At 45.5% G+C, this 13,585-nt stretch overlaps 1 protein-coding gene and 1 long non-coding RNA gene across 4 annotated transcripts in view; one reads left to right on the plus strand and one right to left on the minus strand.

The window, feature by feature from the left end:
- The window catches only part of CA10 (carbonic anhydrase 10 (inactive)), a 489,815-nt gene extending 485,436 nt beyond the window's left edge, over positions 1–4,379 (plus strand). For both annotated transcript variants that reach the window (XM_086686946.1, XM_086686947.1), the window contains exons 9-10: positions 397–571; positions 3,084–4,379. In XM_086686946.1, coding sequence (XP_086543072.1) covers positions 397–571; positions 3,084–3,106 — 198 coding nt within the window. In that variant the 3' untranslated portion in view covers positions 3,107–4,379. The remainder of the gene's footprint in view (positions 1–396; positions 572–3,083) is intronic.
- The window catches only part of LOC147574261 (uncharacterized), a 110,361-nt gene that overhangs the window by 2,636 nt on the left and 94,140 nt on the right, over positions 1–13,585 (minus strand). The window lies entirely within an intron of this gene.

The raw sequence follows: 13,585 nt of genomic DNA on the forward strand, positions 1-13,585 counted from the left end.
CACTACCGTTTGGCTAATACCCATGTGGGGGAATGATTCCCTGAATTAGTAAAAGTTATCAAACCATGAGGTGTCAGAGAAAAAAAAGGACACTGGAGAACAACTAGATAGATTTCCTCCTTTGACAGAGAGTGTATTTGAGGATAAGAGAGAGCAAAAGGACTTGTTCAGAGCCATGTATGACCTAGTCAGATAGAAGCAAGGCTCACTCCATGCACGGAGGCATCAGTGGGCCTGCAGCACAACTGAATCCATGAAACAAGGGTCTCTGCAGGGCTCACACGCCCTCTCCCAGGCAGCCAGTACCACCAGGCATGGCCACGGTCTACGCGGTCCTCCTTTTTCCCTAGTGCATTTAGGAGAATGGGTCGGACTCAGCTGTGTCTCTCTCCACAGATGCATTCCTTACGCCTGCTCAGCCAGAATCAGCCATCTCAGATCTTTCTGAGCATGAGTGACAACTTCAGGCCTGTGCAGCCACTCAATAACCGCTGCATCCGCACCAACATCAACTTCAGTTTACAGGGGAAGGACTGTCCAAACAACCGAGCCCAGAAGCTTCAGTATAGAGGTGGGTGCAGTGGCTCCGAGGGCAGTCGACCCCAGCCAGAGCTCAGCCATCTTGTTTAGGCTGGCTCTTAAAGGCCTGGTGTTAGCTCCCAATATAAGAACCATGATTACAAATGACGATGAGACCACCACCTTCCATTTGTATCATGTTTTCCTGTTGGTAAAACCTATATATCATTAGAGATAGAGATTAGAGAGAGAGAGAGAGAGAGAGGTAGAGAGAGAGATATTAGAGATATTAGAGATAGCAATAGAGTTAGGGATAGGGATAGAGATAGATAGGGAAAGAAAAAGAAAGAGAAAGGAAAGATAGAGATAGAGAGGTGAGGCAGGGGCGCCGGGGGTGGGGGGAATGCTCAAACCTTCAAATCCCTTCTGGTTCAAGCAAGACAGCATTAAAAAAAAAAAAAAAAAAAAAAGGAAAGAAGGAAGGAAGGAAGAAAGTTTTATCGGAGCCCAAGTTAGGACAGCTGCCTAACAGGTGTAGGGTTATATACATTTTTTATATAAATAGTTACAAGTCATTACACTAAGGACATTTCCCAAAATTGCAGACCTTATCTCAAGCTTCTAGAATCTACAGCGCCATATCACTTTAAACTTATGGGAACCAGGGAGGTTTTTCTCCTTTTTCTATTTCTTTCAGTTTTTGCTTAAATTCCAGTTAGTTAACCTATAGTGTAATATTAGTTTCTGGTATATGGTATAGTGATTCAACACTTCCGTACGTCACCCTGTGCTCATCACAACAAGTGCACTCCTTAATCCCTGTCACCTATTTCACCCATCCCCCCACTTACCCCTCACTTACCCCCCCCCCCCCCCCCCCCCCGCCGCTCTGGTAACCATCAGTTTGCTCTCTATAGTTAAGAGTCTGTTTCCTGGTTTGCGCCCCCCTCTCTTTTTCCCTTTGCTTGTTTGTTTTGTTTCTTAAATTCCACATATGAGTGACATCATATGGTGTTTGTCTTTCTCTGACTGATTTCGCTTAGCCATAAGACAACATTTTTATTGCCATTTTACCAAGGGCCCAACGAGGCTGATTTTCCAGTGTTATTTGTTAGAACAGGACAGCTAGAAGCCTTCAAGTTTTTAGCTATGTGCACGGTGGTCTCCACTCACCTTTCTCCCAAAAGGCAAGCAAATGTTCTGGATGCCAGGCCAATGGGATCCAATGAGGAACTATGTGTGAGCACATCGTTTTCCAGTGCTGTGTTTCTAGAAGTGACTATTATCCCAACTAAAGAGAACATTTAAGATGACTCCTGCCTCCTATAACCCTGTTGTCCATATCCAGCTCCCTCTCTTCCCTTATGCATGCTCAGTAACTGCCAGCCATTGTGGTAAACCCTCAACATGGAAAGGAAGATGGAGACAGAAGAAAGTCATGCAGATGCCTTCAGCAGGGAATCCACACACCTGAGCTCCAAGCCTGGTTCTGTCACTACCAAGCCATGTAAACCCAACAGTCATTTCCCCCAGGGCCTGGCTTTTTTCATGACAGTCCCTATACCATTTACTTCATGACTTGTGAGGAGCAAATGAGAGCCTGGGTGGGGAAGCCCTTTGTAGCAATAACGTGCTGCCCAAATATGGGAGCTACGGATGTTATCAAGCAGCTTTTAGAAGCAGCTACCACTGCTGCCCCGAGGTCCCCCACTTGAGCTCTCCTGCTTCCCCCACATTTCCCTCTTTTTTCTCTGTCAGATATATGCAGAGTGTCCAAACTACAATTTTCTGTTCCCTTCTAGCCAGAACTACCAGAAAAATACTCAACTCATTCATTGAACCTTCCCTTTATTCAACACCTAGTTGTTGTGCACCTACTAGGTGCCAGGCACATACTTAGCTAGGTGATGGGAATACAGTGGTGAGGAAGACAGATATGACCCATGCAGAGCTTACAGTCTGGAGCAGGGATCACAAACTTTTTCTGTAAAGGGCCAGCTGTTAAATACTTTGGGCTTTTGAGTCATATGGTCTCTGCTACACTCTTATGTTGTAGTGTGAAAGCAGCCATAGACATTATGTAAATTAATGGGTGTGGCCATGTTCCAATAAAACTTTATTTACAAAAACAGATCACAGGCTGTATTTGGCCCATGGGCTGTCATTTGCCCACCCCTGGTCTCGAGCACTGCCATCCACTAGAGCTTTCTGTGACTATGGAAATGTTCTATATCTACATTGTTCAGTATGGTCGCGACTAGCCACACGTGGCTGTCAAACATTTGAAGCGTGGCTAGTACGATGATACACACTAAATTTTTAGTTTTATTTCATTTTAATTAATTTTAATTAATGTTAGCCACGTGTGAGTGGTAACAAACGTATTGGAGAGCTCAGGCCTAGAGGTTTATGAGGAAGTGGAAGAGGTAGTTGGGATACATACATACAATTCCCAGAACTGTCCCTTCCCCTTTGGAGTAACCCCCCCCCCAAACTTCATTCACATTAATTCAACTATGCCTTGTTTTGTACTGTGTGTGTCTGTGTTTTTTTTTTCTTTCCAGTAAATGAATGGCTCCTCAAGTAGGGAACAAGGCCAAGAAGAATCTCAAGAAGAAATGCTACAACTGTGAATTGATGTAACCTAGATACCCCTTCTTTCTTCTCTCTCCTTCCCTCCCTCAAGCCTCATCCACTCTTTGGATTGGCCCTTTCTTCATGAAAAGTGTCTGCAACACCATGCCAGAGGAACATATCTCTTATACACACCCACCAACACACACACACAAGCACTCACACACACACATGGACACACGCAAACGTATCCACACACAGACACACTTACATGGCCTCCAAGATGGGAAGTCAAGTTTCAGAAAAAAATAAAAACAGGCTCATTCATAAGAGGTCTTAGAAGAAAATAACCAGTTAACCTGATTACAATTTTGATACTGTTTTCCTGAACTAATAAATCTACCCAATGAGACTTTTCAGCCTTTGTACATACAAAATTCTTCCAAAAGAGAGAGAGGAGGAAACACAGCTCCGACAGCATCAAGTGGACTTTGTTCTTGGCATCAAGTGATCTCGGGTGGTGTCCTAGGATCCTCTGAGGGTGCTGGTGACAGGTGAACCAGGACAAAGTTGGCCAAGGACACTTATTTCTAGATTATGATTCTTCTGTTTACTCAAAAATTTAAAAAGAAAAGGACAGACATTGAAGAGATACACATTGTATATATATCACTGCAGACTATAAAGAAATGGAATTATTTCCCCTCTTTGTCACATATCTGTAGTAGGATTTGCCAAGATCAGAATCGATCCATTCACTGTTTCTTGTTTTCCAAAGGTCATACATTGTGTTTGGTTATTGTTAACAGCTCAATAAATGTGTTTAACGAGTTCATTTCATTTTTCTGGCTTTGGTCTGTTCTCCTTCCTTACAGGCGAAGCCTCAGTTCCATGCAACTGCATTCTTTGATTTCACTTATTCCTTCATCTACCTGTTCCGTTCGTTTGCAGCCAGTTTTTACTGAGTTTGTGGCAATCAGGAATGCATTTGCTAAGCAAGTATAACTTTAATTCCACTCCATGGCTCGATCATCCATACAAGGTGAGCTTCAGCCTGAGATAGCAGGCGACAGATTTCTTGCGTTTCAAAACTGCCATCCCCCCTGTGATGTTCCCTTGAAGGAATGCACTTTGCCTTGTAAATTCCTGGGAAGGGGGTGTCTTTTCTCTCCAGGTGCAGCCGGATCTCACAAAATACAAACGAATGCCTTTCTTTCCTTGTTTATAATGGTCACTCACTGTGTTTGGTTACTGTCAAGAAATCAATAAATGTGTTTAACAAGTTACCCGGTACCCATGTCTGCCTTTATTGAGCAGGAGGATGCTCCCTGCTGAAGCCTCTGCATCCTGCTGTGTCTGTGAGCAATTGCGCTGTGGCTGGCAGGGCAGCAGAGCCTCAGAGCAGCCTGGCTGGCCATTCCCAGAGCCGGGTAATTAATACCCTGTTGAGAAAACATATAAGCTTAGCTGCTGGAAGGGAAGATCTGGATGTTCGTTCAGTGGCGAAATTAAAAATAACTCGCGTCTCTCCTTTCTGTCACGGTCTCCTGAAGGAGGGAAGGCACAAGCATAAAGGGGCTGTGCGAATGGGAAACTTCGCAAACACATGGGAAGCTTCAGCCAAGTGACGCATTAGCCATATTAACGACAAAAATAAACAAACAAATAAAAATAAGAACAGCCAGATGGCTCATACTTGAAATAATACGCTTAATTGAATTTTTTTCACTTTTTACACCAATGTTAGTTAGATGGTGGCCTTAGGCGTGATGACATGTGAGCCTGTTTCCAAGCAATTGTATTTTTCCAGAACACCAAATCTGCAAAGGTTTAGGGTAGGCAGGTGGCAGCTTGCTGCTTTCTCTCCGAGTCGGAACCTTCCCTAGCCAGCAAGGTCAGGCAACGTTTCATATAGTGGTTGGGGAATATTGGTAAATCAACCAAACTTGGCTTCAGACCTTCACTCTGTCACTTGTCTGCCTGCTGTGTGATCCTAGGCAAGTTGCTTTACTTCTCTGATCTGTATGTTGGGGATGCTAGTAACCGCCTCTGTGAGGTGGGAGGCTTAAATGCAACACAGCTCCTTTAAACAGCTAGCCCAATACCAGTGACGGTTCTATACATGGTGCCTAGAGGCTGCGTGTGTGGCTCCCCTGTCAGGGTTTCTCTGGACCATACCATACCTCCCTCTACAAGGAGGGGTCAGCACCAGTCACAAAAAAGCCATCAATTAATATCAAACAAGAGTAATAGGTACCCCGCAGACCGCATATAGGTAAATGCCTGATGTGTGTCAGGGCACAGAAGGAGCACCAGTGAGGAAGAAAATGGGCCAGGGCTTCTAGACTCTGTTCCATTACTAGCATCCTCTGTGATACAAATCAACTCCCCTTCCTGGGACACTGTCCTTATCTAGAAAGAACGTGGGCATGGCAATCTCCCATGGCCTCTCCACTGTCATTCCCTAACTCTGCTCTCATTCAGCTCTCAGTCCAGGGAGAGCAGAAGAAAACCCAGGCCTGACACCGTAGGGTCCCTGGGCACAGGCAGAATTTCACTCTGGCCACACAGAACCGGAAATGGAGTGAACTCACCGGTCTCCCAGCTCCTTGGCCCTGTCCCAAATGTGCCTTCTCCCCACTCACCGGGTCGCCCAAACTACAAAATGGAAATAGAGGCACTTTGCCCTCAAACCATGTGGAAACAATAAAGATTAGCTAGATTTGTACCACTCTAAGGGAAAAAAAAATAGAAAAATTTTAAAAATATCAAAAAGCCCATGAGAGTTGACCTGTAAAGCCATGAAGAAACAAAAAAAGATTTATCCACGTGAAGTGCGTGGGTGCTCAGAAAGGAGGTGGCCAGCAGTGCTGGGTTGCGGGCAGAGCTGCAGGCTTACATGCAGGGATATGGATGCCATGCCCGAGTTCCCTCCTTGGCAAAATGGGGAGGGGAGGTAAATATATGGAGAAGAGAATGCTGGGCAAATTGCATGAGAAAAAGAGGAGACCTGGTGTGGAGATCCCCAGTGCCCCTCTCAAGGACACCTTCTGTGGTGTCCAACAGGATTTAGAGCCTGGTGCCCACCTCCCTCGGTAGCAGTTTGGTTTCCATGGTGACGCCGGGACAGCCACAACTCGCTGCACTAAATGTGTCTGGAATGTAACATGGAGTTTGGTCAGGAGAGCAGTCCTCCATCGCAGCCCATAGGCACCCAGCTTAGGCCGAAAGGTTTGACTGAGAATCCTCAATTAACATATGCCAGCGCCCCCAGGGTGGGTGCTTACCCTGCTGGACCCCAGAGCACTCATAGCTCAGGAGAATGATTGTTTTCCTCTTCCAGAAAGCCTGAAAGTAGGACCCACAGGAGCAGAAACTCACTTGGACATCATCCACCGGCTGGCACGGTTGAACATAAGAAAACACCCCAATAAAGTCTACCGTGGGCTGCACGTGTCCTGTGGGCCAAGCCCTGTGCTAAACAACTTACAAATGTCATTTCGCTTCACCTACACAGAGACCCGCCAGATAATCACCATTGCTGCTGTGTGTTATAAAAGCAGAAACTGCACTTCTTAAGATTGGGTGACACAGGGTCACACAGCTCACAAACAGCAAAGCCAGACCCTGCTCTTTTAAGCCAGTGGTTCTCCAAGTGTGGCCCTTTCAGCATCACAGGGAAACCGGGTGGAAATGCAAATTCTCAGACTGCACTCTAGGGGTAGGAGCCCAACTGCGTGTGTTTACACAAGTCCTCCAGGTGATTCTGGGGCTCACTCAAGTGAGGAGCTACTGGAAATTGCTCACTTCCACTCCCTCCTACTCTGGAGCCTCCAATCTTTGTTACACACTAGACTCTCCTGGGATGTTTTAAAAACCTGTTTGCCCAGGCTGCACTGGATACGACTGAAGTCAGAATGTCAGAGTGGAAGCCAACTGTTGGTGTTTGTAAAAATCCCCAGATGATTCCAACGTGCTGCAAAGTTGGGAACCACGTGCCTGTCTGAAGGACCTGCTCAGAGAAAGGCTTGCCTGTAAGGTGTGTCCGTGGGACCCCAGAGACCAGTATTATCTCATCAGTCTTCTCTTTTCAGAATCACATCCCAATCTTTGTGCACAGTAACTTTTTTGGATGGTCTCAGAATGTCTCCGGGCTGTTTTCCTTCCCCAAATTTTCAGTTAACCAGGTCTAGCATTTGAATAACAAATATCCCTGTTTTAAATAAGAGAAGCATCAGTATTGAAATACTGGCTTGACACCAGCCTTCCAAAACCCACTCTAGGTGATCACTCCTGATGACTCAGATCATAGGTAATGTTTCCAAGACTTCAGACCATCATGAATGAATGAAAACAGGCGGTGAGTCAGGAGACCAGATGTTCAGAAAGATAAGCTGGGTGCATAATTAAGGCACAGGCAAATTATAGCCTTGTCAGTTCCAACGTCTTGGTGTCTCTTCCATGCAGTGCTCTCTCCCCACAGCCCTGCAGCCCTGTGACAAGCCCCAGTCCCTGCCCTCATCTTCTCAGCCCAGACCATAGTAACATCCACTCAGCAGATCCTTCAGTCTCCAATCTCCCAATTGTGAAAGACCCTAGGCCAAGATACACCCCCAAAAATATCTACACTCTGCTCTCAGATCAGGGGAATTTGAGTCCACACTGCGGGGGGAGGGAGGGAGGGAGGATAATCTAAGACACTTTCCAGGAGGGAGACCAAAACACAAAGCTAAGCAGATAATCCGATGGGGCAGCACTCCAAACTAATTTAATAAACAGATTCCAGGAGCAATGCAAGAGGACACATCCTGTTTGTCATACCTGGAATACAGATTAGAAAGCAGAACCCAGGGAATCGGCTCAGCTGCTCTTCATAGGGTGTCTGCCATGGGCAGGGTGGAGAGGAAGAGATTGAGAGTCATAGCCTGACTGAGACATTTCCAACACATTCCCAACTCATCAGGATCAGTGAACCAAAACGAAATCTCCAACCAGAGCACATCTCCAAGATGCCCACTTCCAATATTCCCCACTTGTTTTCAGGTTGAACATTCAACTTCTGGAGCAAAGCAGGCAAATCCTTCCCTTGATGGATTCTCAGCAGATGCCTGCAAATTCGTAGCTCAGCCTCCCAACCTCTGTCCGGGTTATCCCTCAGCTTAGAATGCTTTCTGGTCCTTCCTCACCTGTGGAAATGCACACCTTTCAAGAAACCCAGGTCAAATGCTACCCCGGGCATCCCTGATCTCCCCAGGGAAAATTTCCTGAGCTCACACAGCCTGATTTTATCTCTGATTCACATGTACTTCATTCAGGTCTGTATTAGAAAATACAGATACAGAAATAGATGTGTGTTGTGTATAGAGAACTTCATGTGGTTCTGTATTTTCCTATCTTCCCATGCCACTCCAAAGTTCACCAACATTATCCCTTCATTAATCTTTGTATCTCTCCCTCCTATGCACAGAGAGAAAAAGGTAAAGAAATCATATCATTATTCTTTGTAAATAAGAGGTACTCAAGAAACGTGGTTGATATGTAGAATTTTCCTATGAGAAACAGGATAATGATTTGATCCTTTCCTTTGGGGCTGCTTGGCTCCTTCTCTGCCAGGTATACACCAGGCATGGTGCTGGGTTCTTTAAATATATTTTACATGTAATTTTTTATTCTATTGGGTGCTCATCGAGGTTCTTCCAAGTAGTTCTTGGCTTTGTTTTATACATAAAGAAGTTAAGGAAAGTTACCTTAGATGATACAGTTGTTGAGCATCAGAGCCAGCAAAGGCTGATTCTAGAGAAGCGTCAGGTGAATGTGCTGTCAGCTGGGGCTAGAATGGAAAGGTTCTTCCCACTAAGACCATGGTCATTTAGTCTTATTTTTAATGTTTATTTTTGAGAGAGAGAGCATGAGCAGGGGAGGGGCAGAGAGAGAAGGAGGCACAGAATCCAAAGCAGGATCCAGGCTCTGAGTGGTCAGCACAGAGCCTGATGTGGGGCTCGAACCCGTGAACTGTGGGGCTCGAACCCATGAACTGCGAGATCATGACCTGAGCCGAAGTCGGACGCTTAACCGACCGAGCCACCCAGGCGCCCCTAGCCTTATTCTTCACAGTGGACCCAAGGCACAGAGTTCTGCCAATGGTTCCCATCCCCAGACCAATTAAACCAGAGTCTCTATGAGCGCAGGCCATCAGTAGCATTGAGAACCATTCTCAACATTGGCTGACCTTAAGAGTCACCTGGAGGGAGCTTAGAAAGACGCCAAGCATTGGTGGTTCTAAAAGTGCCCCAGGTGACTCTACCGTCAGCCAAGACAGAACCACCACTCTATAACAAGGTATTTGCCAAACAATTCCAAATACATATAGGCTGCCTGCCCCTGGTAGAGATGCTCAAAAAGAATGAATAAATGGAGAGTAGATGTGAGAAAAGCATGATCCCTTTGGGTGCCTAGGATGCAGGGTTCTGACACATCATTCCAATGAGTTGTGCTCATAGGATTTCGGAGTTGACAAGGCTACTCAGTCCTCCTGCCTAGTAAGCCCCCTGACCTCAAGGCTCACACTCAGTGGGAATTCGAAGGATAATGAATGGTTAACTTCAGGCAAGAGTTAGGATGAAACTAGACCCAAACTGTCACCATTCCCCAGTCGTCCATTGGGCTCACGACACCCAAGCGAGTGGCAGTGTGCCCCTGTCACCAGATAGTGAGACAATGAGTCTGCCTCCTGGACTTAAGATGCCTCACGAGTGAAATGGATATAATCATTTCTTTTCTCGTAGTATACAAGTTGTGAAAACAAAACCAGAGAAGAGATGAAAAAAACTTGGGAAATGTGTCAACCATGTGTCAGGCAATGCTAATAGAAAGGATGCAAATGTTTCTGTTCTGTGAATAAAGATGCACTGCTGGCAAATGTGTGCAGCCAGGGCACCCTGCTGGAAACGAATTCAACAGCCATTGAGTGAGGGCCTACTATGTGCCCAGCCAGCACAAGTCCAGTCCGCAAAAAAACCTAGTATACAAGGGGAGATGAGGCTCCTGTGTATTTTGGGATACACCGTCCTGATGCAAACAGATTTCAGAAATGAAAACTTTATTATTTATTTATTTAAATTTGAGTTAGGTAACATACAGTATAGCATTGGTTTCAGGAGTAGAGCCCAGTTATTCATCACTTACATACAACACCCAGTGCTCATCCCAACAGGTGTCCTCTTTAATGCCCATCACCCATATAGCTCATCCCCCACCCACCTTGTCTCCAGCAACCCTCAGGTTTTTTTCTCTGTATTTAATAGTCTCTTATGCTTGGGGTGCCTGGATGGTTCAGTCGGTTAAGTGTCTGGCTCTTGACTTCGGCTCAGATCATGATCTCACAGTTCATGGCTTCAAGCCCCACACCAGGCTCTGCACTTACAGTTGGACCCTGCTTAGGATGCTCTCTTTCTCCCTCTCTCTCTGCCCCTCCCCTGTTCATGTTCTCTCTCTCTCTTTTTGAAAATAAAGAAATAAATCTCAAAAAAAAGTCTTAAAAAGTCTTTTTTAAGGTTTATTTATTTTGAGAGAGCCAGGGAGGGGCAGAGAGAGAGGGAGAGAGAGAATCACAAGCAGGCTCTGCACCATCAGCATGGAGCCTAATGCAGGGCTCAAACCCACAAACCATGAGATCAGGACCTGAGCAGAAACCAAGAGTCAGAAGCCTAGCCAAATGAGCCACCCAGGCACCCCTAAAAAAAGAGTATCTTATCATTTGCCTCTTTCTCTGTTTTTATCTTATTTTTTCTTCCTTTCCTCTATGTTCATCTGTTTTGTTTCTTAAATTCCACATATAAGTGAATTCATATGATATTTGTCTTTCTTCAACTGACTTGAGAAATGAAAACTTGAGCTACATCTGAAGAAACACTTCTGAGAGTCAGGAATGGTGGGTTAGAAGGGAAAACACTGAGGGAATTGGTGGAGGGAGAAATTGATTTCAACAGAGGCTTCTGAAAGAGAAGGCTCCCAGAGGAAGTGACATCTGGGCTGACAAAGCTCCAAGTCTGTCTGGCCAAATAGAGAAGGAGCCGGCATTCCAGAAAGGAAGGAACTTGAAGGAATAGGCTAGGTGTGTTCCAAACCTATGCAATGACCCATGTGGCTGGAGTGGGACAGAGTCCCTGAGCTCACCTGTGGGTGTCAGTCAAATCTAACCTGCAAGGGTTTTGCTGGATCCTTTCAGAGCCAAGGGTTAACACAGCACTTGCTCTGAGTCCCTGCATCAGCTGGACACTGAGGTCTTAAATGGGGAGGCGGTGGGACACAGAAGTATAAATTATGGTTCCCGCCTTCAAGAAGTTTAAAAACTAGTTGTCAGAGACAATGAATGAATGTGGAACTCTTATAATCTATGTGACTTAGGAATATTTTACACTCAGAAGACAATCATTTTTGAAACTGTCCGGTAGGCAAGTTGGCCAAGTGTGGTTGTACAGTCTGTACACTGCACAAAAGTGAACACCTGGGAAGGTGATTGGGGACATCGTCTTTGCAATTCAGTAGCTTAGAAAGAATGCTTTCTTGTAACTCACACAAAGGCAATGCTTGTGAGAGCTGAAGCCCCAAAAGGCAACAACTTTAAGAGGGATGGGAGATTCCAAAATAAAGAACATCTTGATTGAAAAGCTCAGTGGGCAACTTTAGTGAAGGAAGAGAGGTTTGAATTAGGCCTGCCAGGTGGCAGGATTGGCATAGGTGGGAGGTATGGTGTTCCAGATAAGCAGAACAGCTGGCACTGAGATCTGAGGCTAGAACAAGCCTGGCAGGTGCTCTCTGCAAGATGAGACTTCACTGGCTTAGTACAGATTGGATGAAAATGGACCAAGGAAAATTCAGCTGGGTTTGATATCAGAAGGCCAGTGTGGGTGGCTGTGTACAAACCAGGTGGGCCTGGCTAGCGTGCTCAAATCTGAGCTCTTCAATTTACTTGCTGGTGACCCTGACAATTATGCCTCTGAGTCGAAGATTTCTCATCCAAAAAAAAAGGGGGGGTGGACACTTGTTTTGCAAGCAAATACACAGAAATAAAATGGGGACAGAGCTACCTACTTCATCAGGTTGTAGAGAAATAGTCTTAGTATAATGGGCAGTAGGGAGCCATTATAAGTCTTGAGCAGGGATATGACAAGAAGATGAAAAAGTTATGAGTCAACTGGCAACTCTGAGTAAGGACACCTCCCCTAGAGAGAAGATAGTCATATGGAATCTAGGAATACACTGGAGCCATAGGACCTGAGGGTTTGGGGGGAGAGAAGAAGAAAGCAGCTTCAGACTCCTATTGGTCTAGCAGGAATACACTGAAAGGCCACCTCTTCTAAAGCTTCTTCCTGTTTCAGAGACCCTGGTCCTCCAGTGTCCCAAGACCCCCAGTGTTAAGGGAGAGCCTAGTAGCTCAGCCACCTTGTCCAAGAAGAAACGTCAGCCATTGGTACTCCAGGAAATATATGAGAGCCCCTAAAAAACTGGGGTTTAAGGGGGAGACACCAGGAAGGAAGTAGTAGGAGGAGAGGCTAGCAGTGATGACTAATGTTCACTAAGCACAGACTGTGGGCTCCACAGGTATCAGTCCATTTCATCCTCATAATCGTCCTGTAAGGGAAGAAATGTTTATGACTCTATTTTACAGAAGGGAACCAGAGGTGCAGAGAAGTCAAGCCCCTCACTCAACTAATAAGTAGCCGAGGAGAGAGCCTGGCACCAGAGCCTTCATACCTCACCTCTCTGTCATGGCTCCTTGAAGAAAACGTGCTGGTAAGAAACGCGTGGCAGGGGCACCTGGGTGGCTCAGTCGGTTAAGCGTCCAGCTTCGGCTCAGGTCATGATCTCATGGTTTGTGAGTTCAAGCCCCTCATCGGGCTCTGTGCTGACAGCTCAGAGCCTGGAGCCTGCTTCGGATTCTGTGTCTCCCTCTCGCTCTGCCCCTCCCCTGCTCGTGCTCTGTCTCTCTCTGTCTCTCCAAGATAAATAAACATTTAAAAAATAATTAAAAACAAAAAAGAAATGCATGGCAGAGCTGAATTAAAATAGGTAACCAGCATATACCCAAAAGAACTAAAAACAGAGACTCAAGTACATGTACACGCATGTTCCTAGCAGTGCTATTCACAGTCCCCAGAAGGTGTATGCAGCCCAAATGTCCAGCAATGGATGAGTGAACAAAATGTGGTATATCCATGCAATGGAATAATGGAACAGTATTCATTCTTAAAAAGAAATGAAGTAATGACATATTCTACAACGTGGATGAAACTTGAAAACATTATGCTCAGTGAAAGAAGCCAAACACTAGTCTACATATTTTATTTATATGAAATATTCTGATTAAGGAAATCCATGTAGACAAAACACAGATTGGTGGGTACCAGGGGCTTGGGGAAGGTGGCAGAGGAAATAGGGAGCAACTGCTTAACAGGTACAGAGTTTTCTTTTGGGGTGATCAAAAGGTTTT

This window comes from Puma concolor, chromosome E1, assembly GCF_028749965.1.
Source record: "Puma concolor isolate L17-30 chromosome E1, mPumCon1.1.hap2, whole genome shotgun sequence".
Taxonomy (NCBI): domain Eukaryota; kingdom Metazoa; phylum Chordata; class Mammalia; order Carnivora; family Felidae; genus Puma; species Puma concolor.